At 36.5% G+C, this 16892-nt stretch overlaps 1 protein-coding gene across 1 annotated transcript; it reads right to left on the bottom strand.

The window, feature by feature from the left end:
* Positions 1-789: 789 nt before the first annotated feature.
* On the bottom strand, positions 790-16836 carry LOC135750297 (interferon-induced very large GTPase 1-like). The gene is made up of 5 exons (XM_065269088.2): positions 16791-16836; positions 14607-14651; positions 11918-12532; positions 6233-7806; positions 790-5841 (listed from the first exon to the last, which is right to left on the bottom strand). The coding sequence occupies exons 1-5, from the start codon at positions 16804-16806 to the stop codon at positions 2566-2568; spliced, it is 5526 nt and encodes a 1841-aa protein (XP_065125160.1). The 5' UTR covers positions 16807-16836; the 3' UTR covers positions 790-2565.
* Between the last annotated feature and the right edge of the window lie 56 nt (positions 16837-16892).

Below are 16892 nucleotides of genomic sequence, written 5' to 3'. Positions count from 1 at the left end.
CAAAAATGTCAAGCTCTGGCCTGCCAACTCCGTTTCTGTCAAACTGTTCCCGCTATGGCACGCATAGATTGCGTAATTCTATGTGACTATATTCAGTTTAATACAGTGCATAATTTTTTTATCAAATTAATTAAACTAAAAAGTACCTCGCATTACTTTTAAAAAAAAGTAACTTAAATATTAATATGTACATTTATTAAGTAATGCGTTACTTTACTCGTTACTTCAGAAAAGTAATATTATTACGTAATGCATGTTACTTGTAATGCGTTACCCCAACACTGTATATATATATATATACATATATTTATATACATACACATATATTACTTGCGTTGTTTTAATTTATGCACAACAATTATACATAAACTTACCATAAACAATTATGTGACTGGTCTAACTGAATTTCCAACCCATCAACCCTGTTGAAACTTTCATGTTTCATGAACAGCTATAAAAGTAAACCACACTTTCACTTAACATTACCAGAAATGTTATAAAAGGATGTGATGGGTTTGTAATGTTAAAAAAGTGTGTGGTCAATTCAGATTGACTTTCAGTTAAAGTCAATGCTGCAATGCTGTAAATAAATCCTGTTCATCATATCTTAATACTGATTACTAAAGGCAATAAAATGAAACAGTTTCCATAATTTTAGAGTCTATATTTTGTTAACCCACATCTCATAGAAAGTCATTGTTTACTACATTTTTTAAGTACTACACTGTTAAATCATGCTGGAATGACACATTATACATTTAGAGAATGAAAAATGTAAATTCTTTAACTTAAGTAACTTGTTTGTTTAACAAGGCAAATGTACATTTTTGGGCAGGTTTTTTTATATTTGTCTGGGCTTACAGTGTATCTAACATGCATTTTTATGTTACCCTTTCATTTCAGATATAGTGACCAATGAGCTAAAGGTTGTGATGGAGGGAAAATTTCTCAACCTACAAACAGGAGTCACTCAACTACAAAGAGACACTGAAATAATGTAGACTTTTAAAAATAATGACCAAACTACCCGCATAGCACAGATATATCGTGGAAACGTTTTCATTCATTATGAAAAGAGACTCATCAATAAAATGGGGTGAACCAACAGACTGGATCATTGACCATCTCAAACATCAGCACCAGTGAATCTGGACTTTATTAAGTCATTGTAAGTTTATGTTTATAACTAAAGCTGGTAGGAAATATCATTACCTGCTTTTGGTGGCATCTGATTGAAATGTTCATAAATTGTCACAAATAATGTTTTATCCAAGTCTAATAGTTTTGTTTGAGGTTTGTGAAAATTATTTTGATATGTCTAGAAAAATATAGCTTCAAAAGTCTTTATGTGTGTAATATAGCACCAGTTCCTGTACCCGTCATCAGGTGTGGCTTACAGGTGAATGCAAACAATGTTCAGGGTGAGAACTCTATTTTTAACCTTTACCACATCCTTACTACTCTTTGATGCTTTAATCAAAAGTAGCCTAAGTTCCTTGATCCAATAGTAGATGTAAAGAGCACCTATTTTCCAGTTTATGATTTTACTTATCATTTGGTGTGTAAAAAGTGTGTGTTAGTACATGTTAACGATATGCAAAGTCCCAATAATATGGTAAACGATGACGCGAGTTATCATCTCCAACTTAAATCTCTTTTCTTGGACTACAACAAACACACGGATTGTAGGCAACATTTTACATCCTCTGCCTGTCGACATGGACACGACGTTCATTATCATGACTCTGCACACTTCTGACTCACAACCTTTAAGTGTTTTCATATTTAAAGAATTTACTGCAGACTAAACCATGTTTCAAACACAAGTTTTGTGCAGTGCCGAGTAGCACTTGTTTGTCGTTTCTACAATCACAAATGCAGACATTGTTTTAATTTTTTAATATCCTTACCTTATCAATCTGTTACATTCTGCTCAAGCAGCGCTGCAAAGTTAATAAATCATTTTGGTCATCTACATTTTTTGGATCAGATTCGGCTCGCATTGATAAGGTAGTAAAGATGATATTAACTCCTGTCAGTATTGCATTGGGAGCTTATCTCAAATATGGTAAGAAGCATCAAATTTCCGGTTGACATCAGAGGTATTCAAGCCAATCCCAATATACTGGTTAGCTGGCCAATCGGAGGACACTGTGCTTTTCAGAATGATGAGCTTTGTACAAAATCAGTGCGTTTCAGAGACTCAGGGTATAGAGGAGGAACAATAATGTATGAGGATAATAATGTTTTTTTAACCATAAACCATGCAAACACATTGTATTATACCAAATAAACAAAACAACAATGCTAAAAAGAATGTAGGTGCTCTTTAAAAAAACTGTACAATATAGGCCTGATCAAAAGAAGGAATAGTGGGAGGTTTATTTCACTACTGAGTGATAGTGTATATGATGTCATACATCACTGTACATAAACAAAAGCCTACCAGGTACGTCCACGCCAACATGGGAAATAGAAAACCCAAATCAAACATTCTGCTCTGTTTAAAGACCAGAACGTCTCCATCTCTTGCTATAAAGGAGGTAAAAGGTGAACCAGACCAGACTAAAAACCTTGAACTGATGTTGCTTCTTGACAGTATTTCTGGAAAATCCTGTAGTACTCTTCTCTTTTCATGTTAAAATACAGAACAGGATCATTTGCTTCTCTGAATAATCTGTGTTGATGAGTAATTGTCTTGTTTGCTCTCTGACAAATACAAACAACCAAATCTCTGAAGAATTCTCTCTTGAACACATATCTCACTTTTGTCTCTTCCTCATGATCTGATAATTGTGTCTTTATGTAATCTATGAGTTGTGGAATGCAGCTGATGTTGTAGCCCATCTTTGCAATGTTATATGACTGAATCATTTTATCTGTGTGATCAGCAATTTCATTGATTAAAGTTCTTATCTGAACTTCATCCTCTGGATATAAAGCAAAGCCAATTCTCTCTTTAGCTCCTTTGTAGACATTTTTTAAAGGTGCCATTCGTCCACTGGATCTCTTTACCTGTACATAATCTGAATAGTTTGGCACCGAGAGCATATCAATGTACTCACTGCTTATTTTCTTATAGTCAACAGGGAGACTTTCATAGGTGTTTCTGAGGAGATCTGTCACATCCTTTAATATGTTGATAGTTTGAACTGTAGGAGTGTTTCTGATGATCTCATTCATCTGCTCTTTCCAAAAGTATTCAAACTCTTTTTTCATGATATTTTCATCATTTGCTTTGTCTTTTAGTTTCGTGGCAAGTTTTTTGCTCTTTTCTATTGTCCTGTAAGTTGCAATTTCCAGTGAATTACTGAAGCTGAACACAAACTTTTCATTCAGCAAAGCCTCCCAGAGATCTTCAATACGTCCTCTTAGGTCTGTCAGCATTATGCCATTTGATCCTGAAGCATGTGTTAAAATAGATTCTTTCAGATCCAGAACATTCTTACAATAGTTTGGGTTTGGTGGTGCCATTGGTGGGCTTCCCTCCCACAGCTGAGCAAAATATTTCACATCTTTCTGTACATCAAATGCAATGACATCACTGAAATATTCTGCATCACAAACTTCTTCTTCAGCAGCGAGTTTTGTCATCTCATCCAGTGTCTCCTGCAGTCGTCTTCTTCCCTCCATGTTTTTATCTCCAGCTGTGAGGTCTGAAACGTTCTGATGTACAAACATACAGCTGGGATTCAGTCTGACTGTCTTCATCCTCATGAAGGCCTGGACAACAATCTGAAGAATATCTTGCATCTCAGATGGGTTTTCTCCAAAGATGTTAATCAATGTCAGATTTCCAAGTCCAACAACAAATGTGGCCAATTCATTATCATTATTTCTTGTAGATCTTCCAACTTCCAGTTCTGGTGCACGAAGACCCTCAGTATCAACAACCAGAATATAATCACACTTCAGATCTGATTTCAGCTCCTCTGATACTCTGATCAGCTGCATGAAAGCTCCTCTGGTGCATCGACCAGCACTGACAGAAAACTGAAGACCAAACATAGCATTGAGTAAAGTGGATTTCCCAGAGCTCTGAATCCCTAAAACTGACAGCACAAAAACTCTCTGATCTCCCAGATTCTGGATGAGTTGATCAAAAACAGCTTTAATCCAGATGAGAGGAACATGAGCAGCATCTCCATCCATCAGCTCCAGTGGAAATCCAGAGATCATCATCTCTGCTGCAAGACTTGGGAGATCAGAGAAATTGTTTTTCTTTACAGATAACCAGGACTCATAGATCTGACCGAGCTCTCTAACAAAATGCTCCAAACCAAAGGTTGTTTTATTGATTTGTTCTGATATTTTCTCAAGCTCTGTTTGTTTAATCTGCAGTTGGTCTTGTTTGTCTGGCATTTTTTGCAAAGCAGAAACTTTATTCCATGTCACATCATACTTCTTGCGAAGTTCACAAAGCTTTTTAGAAGTAAAGTCATCCAACAGATTTATAATGAATGTCAGAAAATAATTTTTGTCACTGATTTTAAGTGATCGCAGTGTTTCAAAAAATATCCTCATAAACTGTGTTGATTCTTCTGCCACTTGTTTTTCTCTTATTTCTCTCATCAGTTTCAGTTTGGCACTTTTATCTTCTTCTAGATTTTCTCCTCCTAGATGATAAAGCTCTTTGTTGATTTTACACCAGTCGTGCCACAGTTTCCCCTGACGGGTCAGATTTGTTTCTTTAAATGTTGATGGATCTTCATCATCCAGTAATCTCATCATCTGAAGCGCCGTCTCTTTTCCTCTCTGACACTCTTCATTATTCTCATCTACTTGAATTCCTGTGTGTATAGCCACTTCTTCCAGTTTAAAAGTCTTCTTGTCTTCTTTCAGACTCAATCTGATTGTCTCTCTTATCTCATTTGATAGATCAGATTGATTTTTGTTCAAAAGACCGATAATGATTTTTTCATCTGTCAGTTTAGTTTTATGACAGTCATTGTCTGTGAGCAGACAAATAAGAGGCTGAGAAGATCTGAAGAGTGACCTCACTAAACTCTTATACTGGTTCTTCTGTCCAAAATCAGATAAGAAGAGGACATTGACTGAAGACATACTGGTTAAAATCTCATATTGTTTCTCATTGTCTCCTGCATCACCATGAAGATTACAGAAGGCAACACAGTCAGTAAATTGATCTGTGTTTCTTCCAGATGGACAGTACCAGGCGATCTCCACCACTCCATCCATCAGTAGTCTGGTTCTGCTGCTTCCTGAGCAGTTTCTGTGGAAGAACGTATTGTGTTTCTCATTGATCAAACTGTTTATCAGCTGAGACTTTGATGAAGACAAAGAGCCAAACCTGAAGAACGACACCATTGGAGTTTCTGCTTTGTACACAGGCTGGACTTTACTGATGATCTCATTGTCATTATTTCTCATCTTCCAGCTCTTGTTGATTTGTCTGAATGTCCAGAGAGGAAACTCAATCTGTTGTGTGAATGGATGAGGAACAAGAAGAGGAAGAGCAAACTGACACTGTGAGAGTTTAGTGACCATCAGCTGCTTTAGGAAACTATCAGCACAATGAAACACAGCCATCTGAACATCCATCACATGAATATCAAAGTCAACTTCAGGGTTGTAGTTTGCAGGTGTTTGTTGATCTTCTCTGTGTTTTATGTGAGTTTCTCTTGCTCTGTAGTTCATGTTCAACAGTTTATGTAGGAATGAGTTCACAAGTTCAGTTTCTTTCTGTGGCTCCTGAGACTGAAGTGAAGACTTTGTGATTTTGAGAAAATCTTCTGTTCTCAGTTTATCTTGATGTCTGTTTGTTAAATGTAATCTACTGAAGAGTTTATCAAGCTGTTTGCTGATTTTTGGTTCAACTATCTGTAAATAGATGAATAAATATAATAAACAATATATTAAACAGCTGTTTTGTGTTGGCACAGATATTCAAATATACAATAAAATTAGAAAGAAAAATTTCTATAAAAGATTATGTATATGTGAAATATTGAGATAAAACTAGATTATAAACAATTGATTTGATTAAATATATTTTGCTGTTTAAATTGAAATGTCACCATTGGAGAGAAACTGAGGAATCAGAAAGATAAATGAAGGCATAAATAATATACACAGATGAACAGTGACAGTGTGTTGTTTAAACAGCAGATCATTCACAGATTATAACAGATACATCACTAAAACACTGAATACATCAGAATAAAATCTACAGTATAAATCTGACTCATGATGATTTTACTTGATGACTTACCAGATGACTTGAGTCTGTTTGATAGCAGCAGATTTTAATTCTTTCTATTTCTCTTCTTCTGTCTTCTTCATACTCTGATTTTACTCTCATGAGTTCATCTTGAGACTGTTTTTCAATCAGCTGAATTTTATCTTCATGAATTTTTCTTTCTTTTTCTCTCAGATGTTTCTCATTCTGGATCATTTTTTCAAGCATCTCCTGTTTTTCTCTCCAGTTTTGTTTTTCTTTCTCCCTCCTCCTTTCATCATCTTGAATCTGTTTCTGTGTTTTTGTCTCGATTTCTTTAATCTTTTCTCTGTATTCTTCTTCTCTGTTTTTCTTCTCTACCTCATGTTTCTGTCTTTCTTCCTCCATCATCTCTTTCATTCTCTCTATCTCTGTTTCATGTTTTAACAAAAGATCTTCTCTTTCTCTATCTGTTTTCTCCTTTTCTTTTATAAATGTTATCTGGAGATCTTTGTTTTCTTTTTTTATTTCCTCAATTTCAATTTTTGATGTCTCTCGTTCTCTTCTCATCTCTTCTCGCGTCTCTCGCCTTTGCTCCATCATTTCTGTTTTATATCTTTCTTCAGTCTCTCTAAACTCATCTTCTCTTCTCTTCCTTTCTGTCTCATTATTCTGTCGTTCAGTCTCTATTGTATTCATCAGTTTGTCTTTTTGTGTTGTATATTTGTTCTGGAGATCTTTATTTTCTTTCTTTATTTCCTCAATTTCATTTTTTAATGTCTCTTGTTCTCTTCTCATCTCGTCTCGCAGCTGTTTTTCTTGCTCCTTCATTTCTCTTTTATATCTTTCTTCTGTCTCTGTAAATTCATCATCTCTTTTCTGTCTGTCTTGCTCATGTTTCTGTCTTTCTTCCTCCATCATCTTCTTCATTCTCTCTCTCTCCTCTTCTTTCTCTCTGCTCAGTTGTTCAATTTTCTCCATCAGTATCTTAATTTCTTTCTCATGTTTTTCTCGCTCCATCTCTCTGAATATTTTAGATGAGTAATAACTCCCTCCGTTTGCTTTCACCATGTTGTCTATTTTCTCCAGTAGGACAGAAACTTGTGTGTGATCATCAGTCTCATTATTATTAAACACATGATATCTGTTTCCACACTGTTCAATTAGATTCATTAAAGGAGATCCAGGTTCACCTAAAAACTCTTCAATAGTTTTATTCTTCAAATGATCTCCTCTGGTGAAGAGTATCATGGTGTACATTAAAGAGTTTTCACCAAATGATTCTTGAATGATCTTCACTGAGTCTGCTTCTTCTTTTGTGAATCGGTGTGCTAAACTCAGTACAATAATAAACACATGAGGTCCTGGCAGTATCATTGAGATACATTCGGTCATTTCTCTCTGAATTTCTTCATGTTCAGTATCAAACAGTCCTGGAGTATCAATCACAGTGATGCATCTGCTGTTAACTTCAGCTGTTTCTCTCTGACACTCTTTAGTAATGGACTCGTGAGATACATCTGCTATAAATGCATTTCTCCCTAAGATTGTGTTTCCTGTTGTACTTTTCCCAACTCCAGTTTTTCCCAGCAGGACAATCCTCACATCATCTGAACCATCTCTAACATCTGCAAAAGAGAAAATTAAATTAGATATAAAATATAACAATACAAGACAACAAACTTGATTTTTGATTGTATAATACAAAAAATGACAGAATTACATGAAAACATCACATTCTATTTCTGTGATATATGCCAATATGAAAATTTCTCTGCAGACAAAGCCTGATATTAAAAGGGTTTGTTCTGTTCACATTTGCAGCTGTGTTTGTTTCCATCTACAAAAAAGTCTGAGTAACGTTTGTAATAGGTTTTATTTTTACTAATCGACTGCAGATTTGAAGTTTATACATCTATAGTCATGTCTGATGATGTTTTAGGGAACCAATGTTCCAGTGCAGTGGAAGGATTCTGCAATTGAGTGAGTAAGTCCTTAAAATGGCCAACTCCCTGATCAGTGCCCTGACTACCGAACAAGGGAGCTGATTTTCGAGCACATTTAAATGTGGTATTAAACATACATTTTGTAAGATGTTTGCAGTAAAATATCCAAAACAGTAGGCCAGTGTTATATACACTCACCTAAAGGATTATAGGAACAACTGTTCAATTTCTCATTAATGCAATTATCTAATTAACCAATCACATGGCAGTTGCTTCAATGCATTTAGGGGTGTGTTCCTGGTCAAGACAATCTCCTGAACTCCAAACTGAATGTCAGAATGGGAAAGAAAGGTGATTTAAGCAATAAAGGATTCGGATTCGGCCGAATACTGGGCTTTTTGACGGGGTTCGGGTTCGGCCGAATCTTAGATTTTTTTTCCACCGAACCGAACCCTAAGCTTGCGCAACGCTGGTCGACGTCATGCGGCCGTTGATTACACACATCAGGAGCTGACGTGGAGATAAGTGTTTTTTTTCCGGTAAGCCTTTAGGCGTTTCACATTTTGTGGACTCACCTGGAAAAACTAGCGCTTCGCACCGCATCGCTTTCTTTGTGCTTTGCAGTCGGGCTATCAAAATGCATCCCCACCCTGCCCGTCGGGCTATCTTGACTTAGCGAGGAGAAAATATATTTAAATGCTTATGTATTCTCTCACAGATTTTGATGGGTAATTGTGGTGCATGAAATTCAGGCATTGTGTATTTAAATTGCGTTTGAGCACGCACTCGAGTTTTACTTTCACTTTCGCGATCGGGCAAAGCCGCAGCACAGGAAGCAATCCGTACTGATTTGTCATGGATTTATGTGCAAATCCTCCAACTTCGTCCTGTCAGTCATTACTATCCTCACGTAAGAAAATTAAATCTCTCGCAGCAAGCTTTAAAGTGATATAGATTGTACGGGCAGTGAAGAGAGTGACTCTGTGCAGAATCGCTCTTAAAGCGAGAGTAGCCCCTGTTTTTCTAATCGAAAAAAATATCCAATCTGTAACTGGATGATCCAAACTGTGAGTTTTGTGACCCACTGAACCACTTTTAAATGGTGGGTATATCTGGTGTGGGGATGAGCAGGAACAGTTGGTTTACATGGAAATCCAGTTTTTTTGTTTGTTAAAAAACAACAGCATCAAAACAACAACAAGAATAGCAGATTAAACATTGTGGTTAGAGGCCCTATTGGCTTTGTATTGGCAAAATTTCGGGCTACCAAGGGCTACCAGGGATTTAGAAATTTTGCGAGCCCTGTAATGGAATAAGGATGCGAGTAGGATTCGGTATTCGGATTCGGACGAATCTTAAACAGTGGATTCGGTATTCGCCCGAACCCAAAAAATCTGGATTCGGTGCATCCCTAATCTCAACCAATAGAGCAGGGGTGTCCAGACTTTTTTGTGTGGTGATCTACTTTTAAAATGATGAAGCCGACAAGATCTACCTGCTAAAAAACACAGTTAAATTTTTAATGACAATTTAAAAGCGTATTAGGACTATACTGCATATCTCTACATTGAATTTAAGGCTGTCCCCATTAGGCTACTCCATTCTTTTTGAGGAGTTGAAAAAGTCCTTGAGTACATGAAAAGTACTGCTTAAAATAGTGGAGATGCAGTATCAGACGCCTCTCTTTAAAAAAAAAGGGCAGTGCGATGCGGCTTTATATGGCTAGGCAACCACCGAGTCAGCTGTCTTGTCAATCAAATATTGAAGCGTGAGCGCTCTTTTGCTGTTAACTGTCATATTAGCAGAAACTTTAAAAAGAGGGCGCATGCTTTGACCTTGTTTGAGGGTGAGAGGTGCACAAACACAGGAGAGAGTGAGCGAGTGGAGTCCGGTTCTTCAAAACAATTGTAAACTTCCCTCACCACAACGTAAGGCCCGCTTCTCCCCTCATTCGATTGGACAATGGAAAGACGCGAATGACGTCAGGCGCTTCTCCGCTCTCAGCGTTCCTTCAAAGGCGCGTGCTGCGGCCGGCGGCAAAAATCGCAAGGCGCTCAGACGCATAAACAGCGCACAAACGCGCCCTGTCCATAGAATATCATTCAAAAAAGGCACCTGCAACTGCCATAAACGCTTTTGGTGTGATTGGCCCCTCTGATAATGCCTATTTCGCCCTCTATTTTCCGATGCTCATGGAGCATCATATACAGTTAACTTATGTGTGATCTACCGGCATTGCCTTTGCGATGGACTGGTCGATCGCGATCGACGTATTGGACACCCCTGCAATAGAGCATCTTTGGGATGTGGTGGAACGGGAGCTTCATGCCCTGGATGTGCATCCCACAAATCTTCATCCACTGCAAGATGCTATCCTATCAATATGGCCTAACATATCTAAAGAATGCTTTCAGCACCTTGTTAAATCAAAGCCACGTAAAATTAAGGCAGTTCTGAAGGCAAAAGGGGGTCAAACACAGTATTAGTATGGTGTTCCTAATAATCCTTTAGGTGAGTGTATTTTGTCCAGCTGATTACTAACAATATCTCCAATGTTTTCAACTACTTGTAAATCATGAGAAAATTGACATTACGCCTGTCAATAACGTTAATATCCACGTTACCCTTTGTTACCACCTTTACTGATGTAGAAACCACATGACAACAGTGTCGTAGACAATTGCGGAAGTATCTGTCTGTCAGGATACTTGCTTGTTTATGGAACACTTAATTCTGTGCTGTGTTAACACACGATCGAATTGGACTAATAGTAACAATATATGACTAACAATTTAGTTACATAATAAAATAAAAAGATGTTATCAAACGTAACATTTATCAAATTTGATAACCTCCATCCATTAACATGATTTCTCGTTACCGTCTGATTGGTGGCCATCAACGGTTGAGTTAAAGACAACAAATCCCATCATTCCACGCTTCTTCAGAGCATCATTAATCTACGTCATTATTGTTTTGATCATGTGCCCTCTAGCGGGCGAATACTACAAATTGTATCTTTAACTCTTTCCTCGTCATTGACAAGTTATCTTGTCAATTAAGAGAAACACTTCACTGCCAATGACAAGTTTTTACGGTGATCCATATTTCCACTATTATCTGCCAGGTGGCACTCTTACCTAACTTATAAAACACTAAAGCATCAAAAAAACATTACAAACTGTGTATGTTTTGATCATCACTCTGAATCTAATCTCTAACAAAAGTCCTTTACAAAAATGCAATTATCTGAGAAAAGACGAGTTAAAGTTGATGCACACTAATATTATAACTAATGTCAGAGTACCACTGCTTGTGCTGTTAGTAAACATGCTGCACAGCATTTTGTACATGAATATATATATAGCTTTCTCTGATATTTCAGAGCAGTTGGTGAAAAAAGGTTGCAAAACATTTACATGCTCGCAACCGCTTTTTACCAATGATAGCTTATAAAGACCGCACCACAGGAGTGTCTTCACTAGCAATCCGGTAAAATGTGTTTTCGACTGCCTCTGAATGTGCTCGAAAGTGGACAGGCTTACAATGACTTACACCCCATTTAACATCTGTATTTAGTTTTGTCCATTTGTGATCTATGTGACCAAAAACGCATCATAATACCAGGTGTAAATGTGCCCTCAGACCCAACCTAAGTGACTGCTTTATCATAAATGTTTTTATACAGACTTCAGCTTGACCTAGTGTATACATATTATACATTTTATGGCAAATATAAGGCAAAGTGTACAGTCATCTATTGTGAATAATGTAAACATTTTCTGATAATCACCTTGTGTCTGAATCTGTTTCCTTTTCATCCCTTCAAGTTTTGGAGGTTTCACCAGCTGTGCATCCCAAAATGTTTCTGTGGAGTAAAAACTTCTGCTGTTGTCTTCCATCATCTGCATCAGTTTCTCCATCAACATGGACCTTTGTGTGTTAATACAGAGAAACTCATGTCTTCCTCCAAAACTCTCAACCACAGACTTCATTTCTTTATTTAGTTCTGCTGTTCTGTTCTCTAATTTCTGAATTATGAGGATCATGGTGTGTTTGTTGATTCTTGAGCTGAATATTCTCTGAATCTTCTCTGTTTCTGCTTTATCTTCATCAGTCAGTGGACCATCATCAATAATGAAGAGAAACACATGAACTCCAGGATCACAGAGAGACACACAGCTGAGAGCCTGACGCATTATTTCTTCATCTGAGAGTCGAGGGTTAAACAGAGCTGGAAGCTTCACCAGAGTCATCAGATGTCCACACACCTCACCATTAAAACTCACACAATCTGAGCTTATCATCTCTTCATCTTCTGGCTCTGATCTTTTATCCCTCTGATTCAGGATCAGATTTAATACTGAAGATTTTAATCTGCTGTCACTTCCACACAGAACAACATTCACTGAAACACAAACATTTGTTTACTGCTATATAAAAGTTACAATTTACATACGTACATCTCAGTGAAACAATTCATTTTATTGATAAATCTCTAAATAAGAGGTAACAAACCTGAATTTTATATAAAAACATAAACAAGAAATTTTTAAGGACAATTCTAACTATTTAAAGTAAGTGACAATTACTAAAAATTTATCTTTTTTCCTTCTTTTTCTTTTTTCCCAGTTTCAATTTATCTCTCCAAACTGGAGTTTTTCCGGACAATATGAAAATAGCTAAAGTTATCCCTATTTACAAAAACGGTGAAAGCCATTTACTTTCAAATTATAGACCAATTTCTCTTCTTTCACAGTTTTCAAAAATATTAGAAAAACTATTTGAACTGAGATTAGATAGTTTCATTAAAAAATATAAACTAATAAGTGATCATCAATATGGTTTTCAAGCAAATCGATCCACAGAAATGGCTGTAATAGAGCTGGTTGAAAAACTGACCTCTGCAATAGAAAATAAAAATCATTCAGTTGGAATTTTTATAGATTTGAAAAAAGCATTCGACACCATTGATCATAAAATATTATTAAAAAAACTTGAAATAAATGGTATTAGGGGTGTTGCATTAAGATGGATTAGTGACTATCTCAGGAATAGATTTCAGTTTGTGCAATTTATCAATGGCAGGTCTGACCTACAGAGGGCTACTTGTGGGGTTCCACAAGGATCAGTCCTTGGACCAAAGTTATTTTTATTATATATTAATGATATTTGTAATGTGTCTACTCAATTAAATTGTGTTTTATTTGCAGATGATACAACTTTGTTTTGTTCAAATCAAAATTTGGGACGGCTTCTGGACATAGTGAAAGCAGAAATGAAAATGTTAAAAAAATGGTTTGATGTAAATAAACTGTCATTAAATTTAAAGAAAACTAAATTTATGTTATTTAGTAACAAACAAATAAATACAAACGTCGAGATTAGAATTGACAATTTTGAACTAGAAATGGTAAATGAAATTAAATTTTTAGGGGTCATTATTGATCATAAGATTAGTTGGAAACCCCACATAACCTACATAAAGTCAAAGATTTCTAAGACTCTGGCTATTTTGTCTAAAACAAAACATATTCTTGATTTAAAGGCCTTAAAAATACTTTACCAGTCTCTAATACTGCCGTATATGACTTATTGTGTAGAGATTTGGGGAAATACATACAAAACAATAATAAAACCAATTGTAATTCTCCAAAAACGTGCTATACGGACTATAAATAAAACAGATTATTTTCACCCAACCAACAAGTTATTTATAAATTCCAATTTATTAAAATTTGATGACTTAGTGGAATTCAAAATAGTTAAAATAATGTTTAAAATAATAAATAATAAACTTCCTGACTGTGTCCAGAACTTGTTTCAAATGAAATCAATCTCCTATGATCTTAGAGGAACTCTTATGTTAAGTAAACCCCGAATTAGAACTAATGTTAAACAAAGAAGTCTGTCAGTTCAAGGAGTTACACTGTGGAATAGCCTCGATGACGAGATGAAAATTTGCAAATCCATTAGTAGATTTAAGAAATTATATATAAAAAAAAGATTACACTATATAAAACAAATCAAACTTAGTTTCTTTTCTTTTAGTCATTACATGCAAGATGAATTTGGGTCTTTGTGTTGTGTGTAAAACAAATGATATGTAAAAAGGATTGGCGTAATAAGCATACGCTTCAGCCAATACCTTTTCGGTCAACCTTTTCTTTTTTTTTTTTTATAATTGTTTATATTGCAATTTAATGTTTGTGTTTATGTTTGCTTGTAAATTGTCTTTTTTTTTCTTTTCTTTTTTTGAAATTGACCGAAATAAACTTTAACTAACTAACTAACTAACTAACTATCTTTATAAATAGTTTTATAAACTGTAGCAACTAATTGTGTTCTTCTATCAATAAATTTTTCCTTCTACTGCTGTACCAAATGTATATTAATTAATATGGTACGTATTTTTTTTTTTTTTTTGGTGTTTCAGATATTTACTTATAAAACTATCACAACAAAGCATTTTATTGACTTACTGTTAGGGCGATCAATAGGTGGACTATGTCGCATAGTATCTGCATCTAAAACAAAACACAAAACACTTTTTTAATGTATTATGATAACAACAAACAAACATAAAACATTTCTTCCAGGTGCAGTTTCCCAGACATGGTTTAGATTAATCCAGGACTAGAAATTACTTATATTAGCACACCAGTTTAAGTAGTTTTTACAAGCATACGTTACATTGGTGTATTGGTGCCTGTAGAAGTGGGTATACTCTTAATTTATGCCGCCATTTTTTTAAAGTAGAAGTTGGTATACTCCATGGCATCTAATAAGCACCACTGATACCTTACAAAAAATACTGGTGTACATCTTGAGACAAAACAATATTTTATATCAGTACAATGTGTTTTTAAATTAAGGCAGTTCAAACATGCATTTTAGTCAGTATTAAGTGTTTAGTAAAACCAATACAAAACAGAAAGCACACTTAACTTAATGGGTTTGCTTTTATGTCATGCAGCTTTTAAACTTTTAACAGTGCTTGTAAGATCTAAATGTTTTAGGGTTGTGGATTAGAAAATGACTGAGATACAGGATTTTTTGTTAGAAGATTCATGATCAGGGTCTTTTCTGTGGTGTGTGGCCTTGGTATTAAAACTAAAGGCTTTTAGGCTACTCTGTCCCCGTTATGGATTTTAGATGCGTATGTGTGCTTTACAAGATTATCACATGGACTAGTTTCACTTCTGCTGTTGTTCTTGTAGCTCAATGAGTATTATTATATTAGTTGTGGGGTTGATGGATAAAATGTACTACTACTACTACTACTACTACTACTACTACTACTACTACTACTACTACTACTACTAATAATAATAATAATAATAATTTGTTACATTATATAGCAGTTTTTCTGCAGCACTCAAAGCGCTTCAAATGGGGGATTCTTCTCAACCACCACCATGATGTGATGGCAGCCATTGTGCCAGAATGCCCACCACACACCAGCTTTTTAGTGGAGAGAAGACAGAGTAATATCACCAATTAATATCAGGGGATGATTAGTAGGCCAACTGACAAATTTGGCCAGGATGCCAGAGCCCAAGCCTGTACTCTTTTTCAAAAGACATCCTGGGAGAGAGAGGACCTAACATCTCATCTAAGGGCGCACTCACACTGTCCAAACCAAACCGCGCTCGGGCGCATTTGACCCCCAAAGCCTGGTTTGTTTGACTAGTGTGATCGCTCTGTTCCGCGCCCGGGCGCAGATTGGTTATTCGCGCCACGGCCGGGTTGCAGAGGTGGGCCGGAGCGCGGAAGGCTGTGGTGTGAGCGCAATCGCGCCTGAGCGCGATTCAAAAGGTGAAGACGTCAGCTGCGCGACCACTCACGTTCATCTGCCTCCGTAAAAACCTTTTGATTCGCGCAGCCGGGTTACGTGAATGTCTGAGCTGCGCACGTGACAGATGAACTAAGCAATATGATGACATGTGAGAGGGCTGTCTGTAATCGCGCACCAAACGACTCCGAATGAAAAACACAGACATATCATTACGGTGGGTTCCAGTGTTAAGAGAGAGCTTTACTTCCTGCTTTTTTCAAAACAATCGCATCTTAATGACGAAAGCGCGCCCGGACTCGGATCGATAAGAAGTACAGTGTGAGTGCGGGCATCTGGGGGAGTAGGGAGGGGTGACAATCGCGCTGGGGCTTGGTTTGGTTTGGTTTGGATAATGTGAGTGCGCCCTAAAGGATGGTGCTTTTTGACAGTATAGTGTCCCCATCACTATACTGGGGTGCTAGGACCCACACAGACCACAGGGTGAGTACCCCCTGCTGGTCTCACTAACACCTCTTCCAGCAGCAACCTGGTTTTCCCAGGAGGTCTCCCATCCAAATACTGACCAGGCTCAACAATACTTAGCTTCAGTGGGCAACAAGTTAAATGGACTGTGAGCTGTTTTGGATAAAAGTTTCTGTCGAGTGCTTAAATGTAAATGATACTTGAAAAAAATTTGTATTTATAACTTATTTTGTTGTGATAAACAAACAGCAGGACTGCAGGAGATTTGTGTGGTTCAGAAGCCAAGTGTTAAACGTGTACAAAGTAAATAAAAGTAAAACAAAGTAAATCAACGTTTATGCAGTGAAATGTCCTGAAAAGCAAAGAGTTAACTTGTTTTTGTTTGGAATTTGATTTTAATTCTTACCTGAACTCGACGCCATTTCATCTTTGTCTCATTGACTCGATGTGAAAGCGAAAGCGAAAAGTTTTCCGGATGGGCGTGTCCTGAGACAGGGCTCTCAAATCT

This window comes from Paramisgurnus dabryanus, chromosome 21 (genome assembly GCF_030506205.2).
Source record: "Paramisgurnus dabryanus chromosome 21, PD_genome_1.1, whole genome shotgun sequence".
Taxonomy (NCBI): domain Eukaryota; kingdom Metazoa; phylum Chordata; class Actinopteri; order Cypriniformes; family Cobitidae; genus Paramisgurnus; species Paramisgurnus dabryanus.
The sequence above is the reverse complement of the archived record's forward strand: the minus strand, read 5'-3'. Positions and strand labels throughout refer to the sequence as shown.

Coding starts and splice junctions, on each gene's coding strand:
- LOC135750297 (XM_065269088.2), bottom strand. Junction 12,533..14,606: donor ACCTATTGATCGCCCTAACA/GTAAGTCAATAA, acceptor TTTGTGTTTCAG/TGAATGTTGTTCTGTGTGGA. Junction 5,842..6,232: donor AAACAGACTCAAGTCATCTG/GTAAGTCATCAA, acceptor ATCTATTTACAG/ATAGTTGAACCAAAAATCAG.